This window comes from Dunckerocampus dactyliophorus, chromosome 4 (genome assembly GCF_027744805.1).
Source record: "Dunckerocampus dactyliophorus isolate RoL2022-P2 chromosome 4, RoL_Ddac_1.1, whole genome shotgun sequence".
NCBI classification, from domain to species: Eukaryota; Metazoa; Chordata; class Actinopteri; order Syngnathiformes; family Syngnathidae; genus Dunckerocampus; species Dunckerocampus dactyliophorus.
In genome coordinates, this window is record NC_072822.1 from 6568450 (window position 1) to 6589895 (window position 21446).

General features: G+C 40.9%; 1 protein-coding gene across 2 annotated transcripts in view; it reads left to right on the forward strand.

Annotated features, from left to right (window-relative positions):
- The window catches only part of ipo11 (importin 11), a 118207-nt gene extending 100484 nt beyond the window's left edge, over positions 1–17723 (forward strand). For both annotated transcript variants that reach the window (XM_054772928.1, XM_054772929.1), the window contains one exon: positions 15435–17723. In XM_054772928.1, coding sequence (XP_054628903.1) covers positions 15435–15599 — 165 coding nt within the window. In that variant the 3' untranslated portion in view covers positions 15600–17723. The remainder of the gene's footprint in view (positions 1–15434) is intronic.
- The last annotated feature ends 3723 nt before the right edge of the window (positions 17724–21446 follow it).

Genomic DNA, 21446 nt, shown 5'->3' on the forward strand with positions numbered 1-21446 from the left:
AATGCTGTTGTTAGAATATGTATTTCCCCTCAATTGTATTCCAGGTTAATTTCATTGCTGTACGGTTGAGGAAGTACAGCAGCGTTTTGTTTTTTGTTCTGGTGCGTGTCTATGTGTTCTTCTATACGTGTGCTTCCTGACGCTATCCCACTGCACTTATCACCTCATCCCAGACCCTGACTTCTTGCTCCGGGGAATAGAGGAGACTCAAAAGTCGCACCTCGTCTTGCCTGTTAATGCATACGCTTGTGTGCTGGAGATGGGTCTGTTTGTGCGATACACTTTGAGGGAGAAAGTTTGTGAGGAAAGAGCAGCCCTGTGACATTTTAGAGGACTTTTTGACTCCAGTTTGACTTTATTCTGGCTGCACTGCCTTGCCAGGGTTTTATGTGTTGAAGACCGTGTCTAATTGTTCCTAATTGCGTGAGGAGATAATGGTTATCACTTTGTGAAATCCATTCTTATTGCAGAGATGCACTGACTTAGGCTCTGCCTGTCTGGAAAGGTTAATGTAATCAAATGTATCAAAGTGGCCCCCCAGCATCTTTACATTTTTCTGTATGTGGCTCTTAGTGGACAGGATACTCCTGGGCTATACTGTAATGTTGCTTATACGCCTTAAAATGATGAATCTTGTGTTTCTATGTACTTATAAGAAGATGGATGGCACAGATTGTCCTGAGGAAAAAGCAACTGTGATGTATAAATAAGCAAATGCAGCTTTTAGTAACTTTTGGAGGACTTTCAAAGTTGCAAACAGAAATGCATATTAATGTACTATTTATTCCAAAATTAGAAAGTGGGCCCAAAGGAGGATGTGGGAAAGAAACACTTTTGCTGATGAGAGACTAAGTGGACTTAAAGCTGTTTTGCAGATATAAAAGGAGCAATTTACATGTGTAATGGACATAACAGCAAAATTGTGCTTTGTTATTAGTTTGTAAAGAGATACTTTGCTAAAATTTCCATTACATTAAAGTTTGGCTAGGCTATTCAAATGAGCAGTGCTTAACTCTTTCCTTGCTGACTGCACCTAAAATTCAATGTACAGGGTATTTGTATTGTAGCAAATGTACTCCCTAAAGTACACGGTCACTGCTAGGTAAGTAGTGCTTTAACAAAGAGTAGATTTGAAGATGCTCGTGCATTATATTAAATGTTGAACCCTTTGGCAACTAAGAATATCACAGCCTTTCTTCCGCTTAACTTTTAATAACTCTTTTGTTATTGTTGATATGAAATATCGCCTCTCCTAATTACTTGAAATCCAAATTAAACCTGATATCCAGCTCTTATTTTGTCTCCATGCCTGAAAGTTAAAAAAAAAAAAAAGTAATCTACCTGTTTTTTAGGAAAATGGAATAAAAATTGAGTGGCTGCAAAAAGCCCGAGGTGTCAGTCTGTCCCTTGAGCTCATCTTCCAAATTGTACTGTGACTTGTGTGCTCCGCTTTGTGTGCACATTTGTGTGGTGCTTTGCAAGAAGTAAAAGCATCAAGAAGTAACCTTTCCAACAAGTTTCTGTATATCTGCAAATTATGGCTATTTTTAATAGGAGTATCATTTTGAGATGTTTTTTTATATGTATGCTACAAAGGACAATACCAGGGCAGTTCAACAGCATTTTTCTGGGGGCCACATTTCTTTCATGCACTTCTTCCTGCAGCGGTACCCTTATGTTGTATACAATGTCAATGTAAAACTTTGTCATCCCTTCACATTTTGACTTCACCAAAGGGATAATATTGTCATAAATAACATCATAAACATCATAAACACAAACGATTTTTTAATGCTTGTCGAAGATCCCCTATATCAGCGGCCCGGTAGCGGTCAGTGCCGTGAACACAAGCAACTCTTCCCGCTTTGGACGACAGTCCTTGAAAGCACCATAGTTACAGTATGTGCATGTGCCAACTTTCCCCGACGCCGTGCAGACTTAGGCTGTATTTTTCCCATCCTTCTTTGACCTCATATTTGTTTCCAAATGCAGTCTGGGAATGCATAAAGGTAATGTTTGATGATGTTATTGATTGCTAATGTGCATATTTGTTTGGTGCACAGCCTGAAGTTAATTAATGCTAGCTTAATTAATGCCTGTCACCACACACCAAGAAACCTCTCTCTGAGAAACAAACTCCAGGCTCGTGCTGATGGTGACACTGGATTCATTTTGTATTCATTCTGTGGTTTTAATTTGATGCCGTGCCTGTTTTAGTTTTATACACAAGACGTAATAAATAAATACCATTAGACCGCTATATTGTAAATACAATGTACATACTGAGAAAGAAAAAACAAGATTGAGGCATCTGGCCATTCAAATCACATTTACTTAAAAATGTAAAAAAATATACGTGGGTGTGATTATACATACTACATAGGGCTGGGTAATACTGTATATTGATATTGATAGTGTTCCCTCGCTTTACGTGGCCTCGCTACTACACAGATTTTTTTTGTGTGCCATTTTTTTACAGTGTAGCATGCTTTTTTTCTCTTTTTATAGCGTATGAAAGCATAGTGTTCTGCGTCCTGATTCGCGAAGGGGGGAACCCGCATTATCTTCTGCTTCTCGATTGGCTAAGGGACGTCATGGCTCAGTAATTTGGAGGTACTTTGAATTCAGAGCATAAAAAAATCTTTTTCCCCACCTTAAAACTTGGCACAAACTCCAATACGAGCTACGTGTGAAGCTGCGCAACTCCAGCCACAACACAAAGCGGTGGCATCTCGTTGCTAAAGATACGGTCCTTGTTGCAACAGTGGAAAAAAGGATTTGAAAACCTGCTTAAAACAATGCAGACACAATTGTTTAGCACGCAACCTCTACCACAAATGTACAAGTACGTCAGTCAGACGGTTGGTAAGCCTGATGCAGTTGGCAGGTTTCTGTTCCTGGCACAAAATAAGGACATGTTTGTGTCTTCTAAAAATGTTTACCTAAAAAAATACTCAATTTAAAGTATTTTTGAGTTGCTGACATTTTAAAATTTCCTTTTTAACCGGGCACTCCTTCATATTTTGGTCATTTGTGATTTTGTTATTAGCTGACGATTTGAGCGTTGCTAAAGGTTTGTTATAAAAACGATTATATTTGACTTTTTCGATATTAATTTTAAAAGGAGAATGGCCTACTTTACTTTCGCGGCTATTTTTAGATAAGATTTATTTTAATGTGCATCTTGCATGAAGCTTTAAAACTTAAAAAAACATTGTCTTGTCAAGTATTTATTTTAATAAAACAACTTGACACATACAGTATATATTTGGCTTTGATTTTGTCAAAACTCACTTTGCGGAAAAAATATTGCAATATATATCGTATATCGATATTCAACCTAAATATATCGGCATATGAGTTTGCATCTTGCATCAGTGCTATTCGCTTGCTACGCCACCATGAGGTGCATGCCGTGTTTATGGGCGACTTGGTCAAGCTTGAGCAGGAGGGGAAGAGATTGAGTGTGAACTTTAGCCAATGTCGGTCCGATACAGCTAGATAGCTAGATATCTACTGGAGAAGAGCGCAACATAAAGCAAAAGCTGACGTTGTGTTGCGTGGGGAAATTTTGCCCGTAATTGTTGCAAACTTTTTTACATTTAAAATTTAAATAAATAAGTAACTCATACCACGCCTCTCTCCCGAAGTCAGCTGGGATAGGCTCCAGCATAGCTCCGCCACCCTAGTGAGGATAAGCGGCATAGAGGATGGATGGATGGAAGTGTAATTTATCAAATAAATTCGATGTTTGAGAAGTTTATGTTAAAAAAAAAAAATCTACACAAATCGATCCTGATTTTCTGTAAAATAAAGATGACCAAATAAATGGAATAATTTAAGTGAGTTCATAAATCTTACGGCTCATCATTCCCAATCTGTCATCCTTTGTTGTGGTTGTCGACGTAGCATTGGTAGTCCCTCTGCAGAAACATTGGGACTTGCAGTTTTGCAAGTGTCTCTTGTGATTTACTGGATAAACCTACTCACTTTGTATAAATCTTAAGCTTGGGGGGACGGCAGGGGGTGTTTTTCCTCTAACTTATTCCTCTTCAACTTGTGTAGAGTGGGGGCCCTTGCTTTGATATAATGGTTCCAGTCAACTAGATGCCGTTATCTGCCGTTGTGTTTGGCTCTCAGTAGTACATAAAGTGTGTTTTGATTCTGGTTCTTCATCTACAAGGGCAGCAGCATCAAACGCCAAAAGAAGGATGCGACATGAAAGTCCTGACCCGTAGGGTACTGATGACATGGGCCCAGTCAGTTGTGCCTCTCTGGGAAAACGCTTAAACTCGGTCTCTTTTCTTTTATTCTTTTTTTTATTTTTATTTTTATTTTACTACAAACATGTAGAGCTTCCTTACACAAACGGTTTATTGCACTTCAGAATCACTGCCATGTCTAATTAGCCGACATAACAAACTGCAGGAAGAGGAAAAACTGGTATGAAATGTATGCACTTGCTCACATAGAGGTTGTTGACTGCTACAGTATGTACTGTAGCAGTGCTTCTCAAATGGTTTGCCTGCAGGACCCTTCAATGACAAAGTGCAGAATTTTTTTTTTTTACTTAAAACTTCTCAAATGTTCTATTTTATTTAATAAATTACATTTATTTATTTAAATTTTACATGTAAACAGCAGTTATGAGTGAAGTTTTGAAGGTGTTGCAAACGTTATATCACATCCTCTTCCTGCTCCGCGCATGTGAGCTACACCCCAGGTAACACATATGCAGGAGCCTTAGCTAAGCACTGGCGTCGTCATTTTGAGCCGGTTGCAAACAGTCCCGTTAATGAAAAGACATTAAAGTACAGTTTGAATTTGAGGAAGTGCAAAATGAACCGGTGTGCCAGCACAAAACAAGTTTCATCATCAGTTCAGCAACGACGTACGTTTTTATCCACCAACCTGATTTGGTTTTGATGAGGCCCAGAATTACATATGATCTGACAAACGGAACCATAAAATCACCTTAATCTAGACAAAAACATCGTCACACGTTTTGCTTACTTTTTCAAAAGACCACTCGTTTCACTCGTGAAACTTAGAGGATGACATGGCAGTGCCATCCATCCATCCATCCATCCATTTTCTATACCGCTTCTTCCTCATTAGGATCGCGGGGGCATGCTGGAGCCTATCCCAGCTGACTTCGGGCGTGGTGGAGAATGCGGGTACATGGCAGTGGTTGTCAGTTATTTTCTGCCATGCCCCCACTGGAGGACAGAAATGTTGAAATACTATTGAGAAACTGATGATGTCTATTTATTGATCTGTACTGTACAGACTGAACTCGAAACTGAAACCAGCGAAATGCAACAAAATGGAGCGCAGTGAAGCATACAAGCGTATTCAAGAGTCAACTTGCACGAGGAGTACGACATTCATACATGCCGATAGGTGTGCACTAATATTGAAAGTCTTCCATGCCTCCCACGCTCCTTCTGACAGGCCACGCCCACTATTTGAGAAGTCCATTGACTGATGTAGCTCGAGCAGGACTTCCAGGTAGCATGTAGGTGGGCTCCAAGTGAGAGAGCAGTTGGCGAACCTGTTGTCTTTTACCGTAGAGAAAGGCTGGTCATAGAGTCCTATTAATTCAGTTATTTTTGGGGTTGTCTGCTTCTGATTGTCACCCACATGCGGGCGATTGTTGTCCAGCGTTTTGGCTGCGTTAGCTGCTGTTTGACTGACTGCACCGTGAGCCTTGAAAACTCACCAGCATACTCTGTGAAGCCTTCACATGCCGAATTCAATGAAAGCTTTTTAACGTGATACCCCCGCAAGATATTATTTGTGGCATGTTTTGTAGTATGCAAACTTTATATCGCTCTCACAAATGGCAGGTTCCCCAAGTTCCACACAGCAGACATGTTTGTTTTGGCATCAGCACGCCTGCACGATGTGAAGGAAAGTGGGAGGGGGACGCTCCCCCGCGACGTTAGAGCAAGACACTACACTGCACACAGGGTTTGAAGCAGGCTGCAGGCATTATTAAACGTGTTTTCATCGGTTGTGTGGCAGCATACGTTGAACAGGACATGCAGGAGAGCACAGAAAATCTAATTATGTTAAAAAGCCAAAGGTGGCGATACAACATTTTCATAGGGCAGAATTTATATGCAAGTTCCAAAAAGGTGAAAAAATGGGAGCACATTATATTGTGGCCATTTGCATTCACTCTTAAAAGTTTCCGCCACTTTCCTTACAATTACAATGTCACCTGACCTAGTAAACTAATTATCGGGACATTTTAAAATAAACAAAATGTCATCAGACCTGCGCGCCTCCAAGCAGATGGCATCCTCATTTTACAAAGGCTCAGTTATCCCCTTGACTAATAATAATAAACTTTGTAGCGTTTCATTCCCTGGAGGCTTGTAATTGGAAAATGGGTGATTGGAACTCTTTTGTTCTTCATCCAGTCAGCTGACAGCAGTCTTTTTGGGGGGTTTTTTGTCAGTAAAACTCATGTGCATGCATTAGAGATTAGTCCTCATCATTTTTTGGCACAGACGTAAAGGATAAAGAAGGTGGGAGCTTAAAATTGCCACATCTTTTGCTGGAACTATTTATCCTTCAGCTGGTGTGATTTAAAAATAATACTTATGTATGTATCTCTTTGTATATACAGTATTTATTAAAAAGATATACCTATTGTATATTGCATATACAATGCTTTATTGCTAAATGTGCACTCATCTACTGTTTGAGAGGTTTTGAAAATTACTTGGGATCTCACTATCTCAGCCAACTTTGCTTCTTAAAAAAAAAAAAAACAAAAACATGCTCCAGGGAATACCTCAGTTTGAACTATGGTTTGTGCAGCCAGCCTTCCGGGATCATCTGAGTGCACGGTCATTGTTTACGCAGTCATTGGTCAGACCTACCTGTCAGTCATCATAGTTTGTTTGCTTCAATTCTTTCAAAACAAAAGGCAAAATGTTTTTTTACATTGCCGCTCATTAGTTGCCATCATTTGATAGACTGATTCATGGTTATTCAAAAATATGAAAAAAACAACTAAATTGCAAAAATACATGTTTTAATGATCCGTTACATTCCACCCCCTACGCCCCTTAGCCCATTCGTCACTCCTCTGTAGATATATTGTCATACGAAATGACTTCCTGTGCGTTATCAATTCACTTCGGCATACAGAAAGCATTTGTAATGAAGACTTTTGTATTTTGTCGTGTTATTGCTCACAGCCTCAGCAGACCGCCAGTATTAGCATAATGGGATTTTCTTGAATTGCAGACCTCTCTGACTGTTATTTTTGCCCTGGCAGACGTAAAGATTCCCCATCAGAATGAGTCTTCATCTCTGTTGCTGTTTGATCATGTCAGTCCCCTGTGTGGCAGGATTGCAAACACGTTCTGCTGGTATATATCATTTTTCAGAATTAACTAGATCATATGCTGCCTATAATTGTATTTCATACAATACCACAGTATGTGGGATACTGTGTCCTTGTTGTGAACCTGTTGTTGCGTCCTACAATATCTTTCCTGGTGTCCCATATCTATGTTAATGCAGCTATGTCGGGCTCTGCCATATGCAGTGATACCATTTGAGTACAAGAGCAAGTTACTAGTTAATAATGCAATCATTATTTTACCCACATATGTCTCTTCCCGTAAGTTGCACCAAAGACTTGTTTTCTCATCCGTTTCACCTCTTTGGGGATATTGTTAGGCATTTTGTCATTGCGCTCATGGAAGTAATTAAAATCTGATCTATTTGGTTGTTAAATTGATCCTAATGCATCTTAATTACAAATGTGCCACACGTGGCTCGTGACCGTACAAACTAATCCCACGCTGATTGTTTGCTTAAAGGAGTAAGAAGTACATCCGTTTTGAATCTGCGACTTGCTTCTAAAATTCCCTTGGGATTAATAAAGCATTGAGAGTTCTCTGACGACGGGGCTGGTCAGACTACACCGTCAAGACAATTTATGACTAATTGGAAATTGTGAAGGACAGAGGGAGTCATGTAAATAAAATGTTCACCTTGAATAATTTGCAGCAAAAGTTGTCGGTGGGCTTAATCTCACACCTCACACTGACTGTGTCGGACATGATGCCACAGAAATACTTTTTTTCTTTTTTACTTATTGGCAGAAAATGTGCATTTATATTAAACAAATATTACTACCCAACGAATGCACCCCATTAGCAACAGTAAAAAAAAAAAAAGGTAGAAAACAAATGTATTGACTGCTTGTGAACACTTACCTCAAAGCTGTTCCCCTCACAAAGGTCAACCATCCATTTGGCATTCAAAATAAGTAACCTTGCCACAGCGGGCGTCTTTGTTAAATACAAGTCCAGTTCGATTGATGGAGGAAAACAAAGGGCTCGGGTATTTGTTTGTTTTTTTTTTGCAAGTGAGATTACACCTTGTATCCATGGTTGTCCTATGTAATTGCATTTGCTTACATAGCTGGGCACTTAAAGAAAGTCTAGTATGTGTGTGGTAATGATCATTTCCTAACAATACCAATTAGTAATCCCGTGTTACAGTTTGTGCAGCCTCATTTCCTTAGCAAATTACTGCAATCAAATTGTAATCCTCCCACCAAATGAAGAGCCCATAAAGGAATCCCCAGGAAGGGAAATGAGGCGGTGGGGTGGATTCATTTGCGCAATCTGTCTTGTTTAGAGCCTTCTTCCTTCATGTCTCACACTACAACCAGCACCAAGTCCATTGATTTAGTCTTGACAGGGTCACTTAACGTAATGATTATGTTCAGCTTTTAGTGGATTGAGATCAATACGTCAAATCAGTGTAACTTAATATACACACACCTTCAAACCAGCAACTTTATTGATCTGGAGCACTTCCTGTAGCCGCGCTTCAATGGAAGCCACAAGTTAATGAAGTATCTGCACATTAATAGACCATTTTCATTGGTGTGCCAATTTACGGATTTGGAGTCTGAACTGAAGATGATGCCAAATCTAAATAAGCGTGTACCTATGACTTGGACAGTGACTCAAAAGCTACTTTTCCACCAAGCAATATTGTTCGTTTCAGCTCACCATGGTATGGTTTGAAAAGGAAAACCCCGATCAAACATGCGTTTTCGCAGCAGAGTGTGCCACCATACGCTGGCGTTACCGTATCACTGCAATCAATCCCATAAAAGCAGGGGACAAAAGAATTGTGCAGTACTGATCAGTAGCTTTAGTGTCGCTAACAACTTGATAATACCCGACTGAATTCCTGTAATTCATAGAAAATAGCACCTGCTTATCGTGAGTGTACATTTCAAGGTGAGCTCAAACCACAAACAATTGGTGAACTGCTGCATTAGAATAACTTGTTTTGTTTTGTTTGTAGAAAGCCTGCTTCAGTTTCCCACGTGTCTGCTTGAACGCAGCAACCGTCAGCCTCGTCTAGCAAAGTGTCATTTAAACAAAATATCGATGCCCCCCCAGTTGTTCCTGATGCTCTGCGGCATCAATATACGCGCAGAAGAAATACTGTATATGCAACACTTGTTTTTGTTCTTCCAGGAATTGTGTACAAGGGATGGCGTGCATTATCATGCTGCGACATGAGGTGATGGTTGTGGATGAATGGCACAATAATCGGCCTCAGGATCTCGCCACGGTATCTGCCCATACCATTAGCCTACTGCTACCATGGGCCACTCGATCCACAAGACAGGACAGCATACTCAACATGTCACCCATTGAGTATGTTTGGGATGCTCTGGTTCAGCATAGACAGTATTTCAGGCAAATGGTGATCACACAGTTATTGACAGCAACCCAATACAGTCAAACTGCACCATCTGTCATCTCAATCCACCCCATTTAGCTTCTACTTCTTCAGAGGCTTGAAGGCCACTCGGTACTTGGTGTTTATCAGTAAAGCCCAGTAGGGGCATGTCACTCCCTGCGTAATTTCTTCTCATCCCCAAGCCTCTCTTCAGGCCAACTTGGTGCCTTCCATCATATTGTTGGCACTCCTTACTGCCATGCAGATTGTTTTCTTGTGCATCCCGATCATCACTTGTGCACGTTTCATCTCCCTTGCTTCGCCCCACCTGCCACATTTCACGAAAGGGTAGAGCACTTATTGTGTCTTGTTCAGCACATCTTTTCCTCTCGCTGTTGTCTTGCTGAAGTTACTGTATATTTTACTCTTATATTACCTTTACTGTTGTATCTTACGGTTTACCATTCTCCAATAATTGCTTGGGCTGCTTGCCTAATGTAACATTACCAAATGATCTTCCCAATACAGTAGCCAAAATAAGAGTTAATAAGCCATTTAATGACGCAAGTAAAACTCCTGCTGGAACAGTGTCACAGTAAGTGTGTCCCCTAGGGAACCTTAGTGATGAGTCTAGCACCTGTCTCACCGAACAATTACTGACACCTAGTGGCCAATATAGAATACAGTATAATTAGAATGCTTCTTCTGCCGTGTATTTGTATTTTAGTTCATTTAGTTAGTTAATTTATCAATTTTTATGCTTGAAAATGCTTAATTTAGGCCAATAATAATAATAATGCTTAAATATGCATTTTTTTTAAACTAATAATAGGCCTTATTCAACCAAGAAACAGCGATCATTTCTAAATGTATTCATTTTCGAAAAACCACGATAGAGTGAGGGAGCGATGTTCAAACTGCAATGTATTGAGGAGCAATGATTTTTACTCTATCCTCTTTTGCTCATTTGTTTTAAACTTATTTCCCTCCATGGACTCCCATCACGCACTTTTTCCAGAAGGGAAAGGAAAGGAATAAAGCTGGGTTGTAGTTGTAGTTTGTAGTTAATTGGTACCGTTGAGTACCAAAGGTGAAATGTACCCATCCCTACCGGTCTGCGTGTGTGATGAGAGGAAGATAAACTCTGAATCACATGAGGACATTGGCGCCACCTGTTGGTTTGCATGTATTAATCTCTGGACCCCCCCAGTAGAAGAGGAAACATCTTTTTCTTCCCTTCCACAAACACAAGCCTAATACCTCTGTGGCAGCAATAAGACATGCAAGAATGCGATGCTAATACTCCTCTAATCAATCCGTCCTTTATTAAGATTGTAATGAAAGGTCCCCCAGGCATTTATGAGATATTGCATTCACAGAAATTAGACAGGGGGGTCTCATCAGGTGACCTTGACATTTTTGGCCAAAAAATCCAATCAGCTCTTCCTGAAGGCGTAAGTGAAATTTGGGGAAATTCTCTCAAGTTGCTGTTGAGATGTTGCATTTAAAAGGCTGGGACGAGCATAAAACCACATCTCTCACTGGTGCAGAGTAGGTTTCAATTTACTGATAATCAGCGCACAGATTTACCACACACGGCTTTGACGGTGTCGTCTACAGTCACAGCACAGTGTGTGCGCTAAAGCGCGTACACACGCGCTCTCACGTAATGAGCTGGGCGGCTGTCTGATGAATTCAAGCGTAAAGCGAAGAAGTGTCGTGTGCGAATGGTTGCTGACAGCGTGAGGTTCAGTGGATTACACGGCAAGCAGATGTTAATTCTATTAGCAAATTTTTGACACGACATCTGCGACCCGGGAAAGCCATAAACCCTCCGCTACGACGCCACGAGATTGTAGCGCACGGCACTTAAGTTGTCACTTTTGATGAAGCGCGCCACATCATTCACAATTAGAGATTCTCAACACACACTTTATGTCAACTCCCTTATGTAAGATACCATAAATATATGAAGTGTCACTCACAGTGACTAAGCCACTGACTATAGACCCGAGGGGATCACGCCTGAGCTATATAATGATGGATCAATTACGCTGAGTCCTTTAAAATTGCTGATACTTTCACATTCCTCACACACGGAAGCAAGTGTTCCTACACCAGCTAAATTGTACTGTTGCATATTACAGTTTAAAGATGCTGTAAAATAAATACAATGAAATAAAATCAAAATTAATTGAAATTCAAGTGTAAACACACACTTGAGCTGCTTGACGTGATTTTGTTGCACTTGTGGCCCGGTCGTTGGAGCTGCTAAACGGTACTTACCAGATGGAAGGAACAGATGTACTAAAGGAGTCCATCAAATATTTTAATGAGGGTATAACAGGCGTACAGTCCCCTCCCGGGTGGTCTAGTTGTCCCGCTTAACTTAAAAAGAGAATAAATTCAGGGACCAGGTTGCAGCGGTCTTCAACTATTTGTGTTTTATTTATGACTGGTGATATTTCAATTGTACACTGCTGCCACTCAAACAGTGTGCCCCTTGTCATTATGCTATTTTGAGGGCATTTATCATTATAAAGGCATGAAGTCTAATAAAAAAACTAAACACCTAAGAGTTGAATCAAATATTCTTTGACCCCTGTCATAGTATCACCATCATAAGGCAGGGTAAACTGTTTACACCAAAAGAGCAAAATTGTTCAGTGACACTTGAAAAAGTTAGTAGGTATCGCATGTGCGTGATATCCACTTCCCCGTGGACAAAAACAAGCTTCGAACAAACCGCATTGCTTGTTTGTTTTAAAAACAAAATGTCACTGGGGTAAAAAGTCACATTTGGAGTCCGAAGACGAGAAGCTAGGCGGCTAATTCTAACCAGCTAGCTAGCTAGCCAGTGACAGCTAAGCAAAGCGTGTAAACAAAAGATGCAAGAAAAGTCGAACACCGATGCAGTGCTCAAACACGCTGGCATCGATTGGGTTAGCCTGTGTCAAGCAGTCTAACTGAAACCATTGAGAATTGACAGACTAGTGTTGATTCCCGCGCCAATACGGGACAAAGTACGTCCCTTGCCGGCTCAGTACGGGTGTTGGCAGCCCTACGTGACACAGCACACATGCACATTCATGTCATGTTTGTGTTGTCATGACATGAACGGTCATGCCGCCGCCGCACGGCCATCGACCACATGACGATTTTGGAAATCGCCCAATACTGATCGGTGGCCGATCGATCGGAGCATCCCTGATATTTACCACGGCAAACTGAAGCAAACGCCACACTTTATTGGAAATGGTTCTTCTTATTATTCATGCAACAAGTTTAAGTAACAATAACAGGAAAAGATAAAGATGATCAATTCAATCTGTCAAGCGTTGATTGATTTCCCACACATTGTAAAATGTTTAAGAGGATTGCAGTCATTTTGATAATGTCATGCAACAAATCCACACACATTTTTGTGTGTCATCAGTCATCCCAACACAGATGGTGAAGAATATTGACACACTCGTCAGTCATTGTTCTCAAATAATGATGCTGGTTAGATGACAGCTTTTCTCATTAAGCCACTCCAAGCAGCCACTCTTGAGTAGTTTGATTGCACCGTAATGGCAGCAAACTAACGAGCAGTACAAGTGTCATGATTGTCTTGGGACCGAGAGTTGCCATTTACAATACTGTTTCTCTCCCAAGGGCTCCGCATTGTTCTTTGTGTGCTCTTTCCCCCTGTTTACGGACGTCTACAGCGGGTACAAATGCAACTTCTGCTGATTAAGGTGATCAAAGCGTGTTGCTCACAGTTGGTGTGGCTGTGTACGCTGACCTGATTTCAAGGGGTAGGACGGTGGAAAAAAAACAACAACGCGATAATTAGTCTGTGCAGAAGAAAAGAGTCATCACAGGGCAGGACACAAATACCAGTCAAGCTTATTTGTAAGTCGTTCTATGGTTATTTAATGTTGTTGACGCAAAGGTTGCATTTGTATTACAAAAAGGCTACAAGCACATTGTGCAATCAGTACACCAGTAGTCTTTGTCATTCATATTTCAAACCTTTCTCTGCTTTTGTTTCCCATTTTTTCACACATTACAAAAAAGTAATGGATGCATTAGCTATCCACAGTTCTATTCATATGTGGGTTTTTTGTTGCTATTGTCAGTGCTGCCTTCAGCGTATGATAAAGGGCAGCGGCTGAAAATACAGAAGCATTTTTTTAGTGGTGTGTTGGATGTAAAGGTCAAAACAGGAAATTACACTGCATCTCCGCTCTCTTCCTCGCTGTTTGTCAGCCGTGTCTCTGCAACGTGCTAGCTTTTGTGTTATTCACTACACATGAATGACTCGGATTACAAAATGTGATTCTGGCAAGAAAACCTTTATTGCTGCTCGCTGTTGTCCCCGTGCAAAACTGCATCATGTTACAGTATATTATGGTACGTGAGCATTCCACCTCACAGTATTCGTCACATGAAGGCTGACTTGTTTAATGCCGTTCTGAATTTCCCAAACTGTCACCCCTCTAACAGTTCCTTTGTTCTTTATCCACTGTCAGCTTGCCTCAGCTTTACTTGCCTCAATTTGGGGCCGTCACTTTGCGTTTTTTTCTGTTTGTTTTTTTTTTAATTTCAAAATAACACAGACCACTGCTGAAAAGTGGATACTGCGAAGTTGCTTCGATTTAGGGCCATCATTCTTTTACATCAACGTTGCACGAAAGACAACAAATTTTATTCACGAGGAGACTGTGGAGTCCGCGTTTAAGGCACAGTGACGGGGTAAGGTGATGTGTGTCTGAGATGTTGGCACCCTTCTGGCCGTTGGCTTGCAGCACTTGGAACTAGGCTTGGTAAAAAAACATTTTGCATTCCCATCCATCCATTGTCTTCTGCTTATCCGGGTCCGGGTTGCCTGGGCAGCAGTCTCATTTGGGAAGCCCAGACTTCCCAGTCTCCAGCCACCTCTTCCGGTTCCACCGGGAAGACACCAAGGCATTTCCAGGCCAGCTGTGAGACGTAATCCTTCCAGCGTGTCCTAGGTCTGTCCCGGGGCCTCCTCCCGGCTGGGCGTCCAGGACGCATCCGGACTAGATACCCGAGCCCTCAACTGGCTCCTCTTGATGTGAAGGAGCAGCGACTCTACTCTGAGCCCCTCCCGGATGACCGAGCTCCTCATCTCTTAGGGTGTGTTTGAATAAAAAATAAATAAATAAATAAATAATCTACATTTGTCTCAGTTTTTTCAGTGAGCGTGGTGACGAACGAGGCTGTGCGTGTTTTGTGGTGCTGCTGTGTGTCTTATTTTCCTAAGACACTTCTTACGTACTGCAAAGCCTAAGTGAGTCCACACTTTTGAGTTTAACTTCACCGCCCGAGTCCACCATAGTGCAACATTTGTTTGTTATTTTGTTCTTCTGTGATTCCCCCCCCCCCCCAGTTTTCTGCCACTCTCGCAAGGATCTCCTCCTGGATGACATGTAAAATGGTGACTTGACTGGAGACTTTTCTAGCAGCTATATTTTAATAATAACAAAACAATACGCGGTGAGAGTGTATCGATAATCTATCACAGGGTTAAATATCACGATTGTTCCATAACCACCTTGAGTGTTTAAATGCCGTGTTTGTGTTCGGATGTGGTTTTTGTACTTCTTCATGTTCTGGGTAAGTTTAAGGCACTTCTTCTTCCGTTAAAATATTTTTCTCTGTCTCCCCCATCTCTTCTTGTGATATCGCAGTTGGCCCTGGAGGACCCGGTCCACAGTGTCTCGCTCCATCAGTTTGTCTACGAGAAGCTGAAGGCCCAGCAGACCCTGCTGGGGGACCAGGGCTTCAGCAGCCTCATGGAAACGGTGGACACTGAGCTCGTGAGGCAGCTCCAGGAGTTCCTGCAGGGCTTCTGAATGACACCCACAGTCCTTCACCACCTCACACAAACACCTTTGCTGTTGAGTCTCAACCCCACGTGAGGACCGCTAATCCAAATCTTCCCAAACTCTACCCATGCTATGCCTTATCTTTATTGACAACTAGCCTTGCCGACTCCCCTCTGCTAACACGCCCACGTCCCTTCATCAAGAATCTAGATTGCTTTGTACCCCCCCCCCCCTTTTTTTTTTTTTTCAATTAACATTGGATTTATTTCCATACTTGTGTAAAACACATCAGTATCACCTCACCTGAGCTTCCACTCATCTCTTGTAGTTTCTTCGTCCCCCCCCCAGTTTTGACGTTGAATGGATGGAATATTTAGGGGAGGTCGAGGTTCAGGAAACGAAAATCTTACTTAGCCCTGGACTACTCAACTGATTGTAGCGCTCACATGGAGAAAAAGAAACTGAAGGACCTAAATCAGTGTTTACAAAATATATTCTAGGAAAAAAAAAAAAAATCACCCAAAAAAAAAAAGGAATGTAATTTTGTATGTATGTAAAATATGGACAATATCCTGCATGGCAGTTCTTTTACTTTTTAGTTTGTTTTTACTTTGTTCCCTCTTCCATGTTTTAAAGTGACCATGTTGTTATAACCAGAGGTCAAGTTGAAGTAACTACTGAAGAGTATTTTTTGTTATAAAGTTAGTCATTTTTTTAAGCCATTGATTTAAAAGTGCAAAGCCACGTTATACACATACATACAGTGTATATATATATACACACACACACACACACACACACACACATACAAGGTGTCCCAAAAAAACGTATACACACTTTAAATAATTGTAAACTAGTTGTTTATCATCACTTGTTCAATTTTCAAAATGTAATGGAATCTAGAAACATCATTTTATTGTTTTGTTACTGCATATTTTCTCACACTGACGTCCCTTCTGGTCACTGCTGACAACGCGCAGCGATGGAATGGCACGTATCACCAACCAATTCCTTTGATATTTGCGCGCATTCACGTTCAGTGACTGTGCTCAGTTTAGCGACTGTTGCAGATCTCATAGCGTAGGCTTTGTGTTTTGGGTGTTTCCATAACTAAAAGTCTAGTGGTGTTCGGTCAGGTGAACGAGGAGGGTCTTCAATGAAACCCCTCATTCCAATCCAGCGGTTTGTCAAGATCTCATCAAGGAAGGATCTGACATTGCGATGGTATACTGGGGATGCCCCATCTTGCTGAAAATAAAACTCCTCATCGTCAAAGTCTTCTCAAATGCTTGGCATGACAGACTGCTGCAGCAAGTGTATACACTTTTTTGGGACACCCTGTTGTGTATATGTACTGCTGCTAATCGAGGGCGTGTCGGAGCACTTTAATAACCAAAAAAAAAAGTTTCTTCTTGTTGTCACTGCTACATGTTCTCACGAGTGTACTTTAAAGGCCGTAAGCAGCAGCAGCATGCAGCACAGGCTGTACAAATGTCTTTAATTCAACAGTATTTCTTCAAAATGGTGTGTACGTACCCTAGTGTCACAACCTTTGATTTGACCAGCTTTATTGAGGCGCTATTCAATTTAATTATGGAAGCAGTGTTGCATTATTTTGATTTCATTCAGGCTACATCAGTGTTCAAAATACAAAATAAGTCCTTTAATGTGTAATGTTCGAGCCCAGAACTGAACATACTGCTATAGGAGTTGATTTTTGCATTTTGATTTGACTTTAAAGTTGAGGGGCGATGATAATATTGCTCCATAACTTCTTTAGTTTCACTCTGACCGGTCTAAATGGGAAGGAGTAGGAGTCAGCCTCATGGCCTTATTTAACTCGTCAGCCTTACCTGTCATGAAGAAAAGCTGTTTTCTTAAGAGTTTCTTAAATAGATAAGACACTAGATGATCTCTGTATAGTTGGATTCTGTTTATAGGACACTGTTTTTTGAACACAACACAGTAGTTTTGCTTTTGGGTTATGTGTATGTTTTGATGGGGACGCAACAACAAATATTTTTTTTTTTTTTACCCCCACAGCCTTCAATAAAATGCAGTAATCAGCCAAAAAGTTAAAAGTTCCATGACTGCAAGAGATAAACATGTTGTGCGGAAGCTTTGTTGTTGTTTTAAACTAGATAATTTTCATTCCTGTTGCTTGTCTTTCCCACATACAGTATTTTGCTTTTTGTAAATCAGGAGTGTTCAGACTTTTCATACCAAGAAAATTGAAGGATGCCGTGATATTCTTTACTCTTCTAAAACCAATCCAATGTAGGTCAAGTACTGTAAATTCCAGACTGTTGCGCTCACGTGAATGTAAGCCACACCCACCAAATTTAAAAAGAACAAAAATGTACATAAATAGGCTGCACCTGTCTGGAAGCCGCAGGTGTCAACGTTGTAACTTGGGATATTTACACACAAAGATACTATCAACCTTGCAATCCTACTTCCATTCAGTGTTCCCAGCGTCACTCGTTAGCTCCTGTGATGAGATGGGAGACCTTTTTCATCGGAGTTCAACAGCTGCTACACTTGATAAAACTTGAGATTTGTCTGATCAAAACACGATACTAGTGTCCACTTCACAGTCCAGTTCACTTCCTGGACCTGCACTCGTAAGCATCATAGGAACAGAAGTTCATAAATTAGCCGCATCATTGTTTAAGCCCCTGGGTTCAAAGTGTGTGAAAAAGTAGCGGCTTATAGTCCGGAATTTATGGCAGTATGCTGAACGGTTAAATATGCACTATAGTGGTACCTCGGTTACTGTTATTCATTAGTTCCACAAGGTCGGACGAAAACCGAAACATAGGAAAACCAAGGCTATCGAGAATAATTATATTTTTAAATGCTGAATACGATGCAAAATAATTATAAATTACGGAAGGATGAAACTTACTGTTAATGTGGACTTCCTGTACACCCTGGCGAGATCAAATTCAGTGTTTCTCACCTTCTTTATGAAAGTGCTGCCATTTGCAACTTTCTTGGCCCCATGGTGGGTTATTTAGCGGGCGCACTCTGTAAACTTGCACCGACAGCGGATCAACTACGCATCGGATGCTTTGTTCGGGCACTCGATTTCACGGAACGATCCAGTTCAGGGTCAGTTTGTTACGTGCAATACTGTACGAAAACTGAGTCATATGAAAACTCGGGCATACAAAAATGTAGGTTTGACTGTACTCACAAAAAGTTAGGGATATTCTGGTTTCGGGTGAAATTTCAGAGTGTAGCTAAAATGCACAACAACCTTTTACAAGTCAACTTCATTTGACGCTCATTTGAATGCACATCCAACTGTTCCATGTTACAAGAGTTTTTAATTTGCAGTTGTCTAGCGAGGAGCAGAACAGCAAAAATTCCCAAAGGTGTGTGATCTATCAATTCACCCGTCAATGTCCTGGTTTCATCAGAATTGGTATTCAAACAATCCCCTCTTCAGCTTGCTGTCTACATTTTGACATCATGAGACCAAGACGAGACAATACCTCGCTTCAAACAGAACGTTCTCTGGTGAAAGCGGCCACTGAGGTTAGCGTGTCATTAGCGGGTTGCAACAGAGTCTGCAAGAGTATAGCCTAGTTTACACTTAAATGCATTTTGACCCCACAGTGTTACGCACTTTTGAGTAAATTGGTCGTAAACAGGTGTGAAACACGTGTAAACTGCGTGCCAGTGCGTAAAGAAAAATTTTAAATATTCTAAATTTGTGGCAGGCAAATTTGTGAACTCAACGTGGAAGCACCGCAACCTATGTGCAAACAATGCAGGTGGTGCGCATCAAAGCTAGAGAGCATCCAGTTGTGCAAAAAGTACTGAAATATTCAAAAGTTGGACATTCAAAAGTTTAGAGAAGGTCAAATTGTAGGTGAAATTCACCTGTAAAGGTTGTACAGTGGTGACTTGGTTAATGTCATTAATCCATTCCAGAAGGTCTGACTCAAACCAAAATGGACTGTAACCAAAGCAAATTTTCTCATAGAAAATAATGTAAAACCAATGAATCCGTTCCAGATACCCAAAAATGTTAACACAAAATATATTTTATAGACAATAATATATTTTTACATGGAGAAAATAATGGAAAAATAATTACAAATAACAAATGAATCAACCAAGCGTTGTTTATGAGACCCTGTCAACCAACCGCTACTCTCGCGATACCCGCTGCATGTCTCCACAATCGATTAACCTAAAGATTTATGGATGGTTATCATCGATACGGGACGCTTCCACCAGCTAATCTGAATTGTTCCTTCGTCAATCGGTTTATTGTTAAGAACCCTAATAACTAAGTCTTTGCTATTGAATGCATTAATAATGTACTAATGCAGGCCATTTGCACGGCCCCTTTCAATGATGAATGGTTTGATACAGAGTACAGTCATCTGACACGTTGACAAATACAGCTGCACTTGGCTGTTTGGATTGACACTGTGAGAAAAGTATTAATCTAACACAGCATTTGTTTTTATGCTTGGAGTTTGCGCTCTACAGAATGCGGTTATTTAATATTTTGCCCTCGCCCATCTAACTATAAACATTTCTGATGCGGTTCTTGGGTGTCATTAGAGTGTTAACGTGTTCCTAATGTTGTGGCGTGTGGCTGTTATAACTTTTCCAAGCAATGTGCTGCGTGAGGAAGATGATGTTTGCGTTGTACCAACAGTGTCGCCCATTAAGTTCCCCAAACAAAATGCTCCTGTTGCTCTTTTCAACAGAAGTGCATCTTTTAACTTTTGCCTTCCTTTGCCATGAAGAAGATAAGGCACCGTGCAGACGATAGTGGCCGGCCCCTGCCAATTTGTCTTGTGTACTCCCAGACAGTGGCCTCTTATGTGATTTATAGAGTGCAAAGGGACTATTAAGGATTCCACACACCTTCACATCCAACACTTCTAATTCAAGAGAGTCAGTCATTTTTCTTGCTGTAGTCCTTGGAGAGCCACAGGTACACCCACTAGTAGCAGCCCCACCGCACGCCATACGGCTATCGTTGGCCTTCACTGAAATTATTATGCACTTCTCCATTAGACAGCAGCATGTTCATCTCACCCAAATGTAGGGTGACTGTTAATATTGTTATTTAAGCACCTCTGGTTGTGAATGTAGACTGAGGCTTTTGCATATTTAATCTAAATGACGAATAATTTACAGTTAAAATCAGTGGGTTTTCGTAAAAAGTGCTGATTTGTTCTCAAACTTGAGTGCTCACACTTTTTAAATCAGGCCTGACTCCGTCCAATAGCCAGAACGGCTTTCCATTGATTTTGTGTCACTGGACAAGATCACAAAAAGCAGCTGGCCATGTTGTTGTTGTGTCTAGGGGCTTTGGCAGCCATTCTATTCAACCTGTGCAGTTGACTCCAGAAGATGACATTGATGACCATTGTAGAATATCTGAGGTTCCCCCGTGGTGTTCTTTTAAATGTTTTTGTCCTTCAGCATCGTTCACACATGCTGTTTTTAACATCAGTCTGTGGTAGGCACCATTATTGGATTGTGGACACCTGAAAAAAGCTATAGTGTGTAAAACGTGCACGTGTGAGTTTGTGTCTTATCGTGTGTAAAAGATCTCATTGTTCAGTGTGACCTTTGGTTTTATGTGTTCTGTGACAATTATCTGTCAGTGTGTGAGTGTTTTGCCGCTGGACCCTGACAGTGACGGCGCATGGGTGAGTATACCTATTTGTCTCTCTACTTTGATTTTTGATTGCAAGTGGCGCTTGTGCATGTTTCCAATTAAAACCACAAGTTCCAGGCAGCTGTACCATCACTTATTGGCCATACGTCACTTTTTTTTTTGTTGTTGTTGTACTAGGTGCCATTATTATGTGTGCGCGCAACAGGATAAATGCTAAG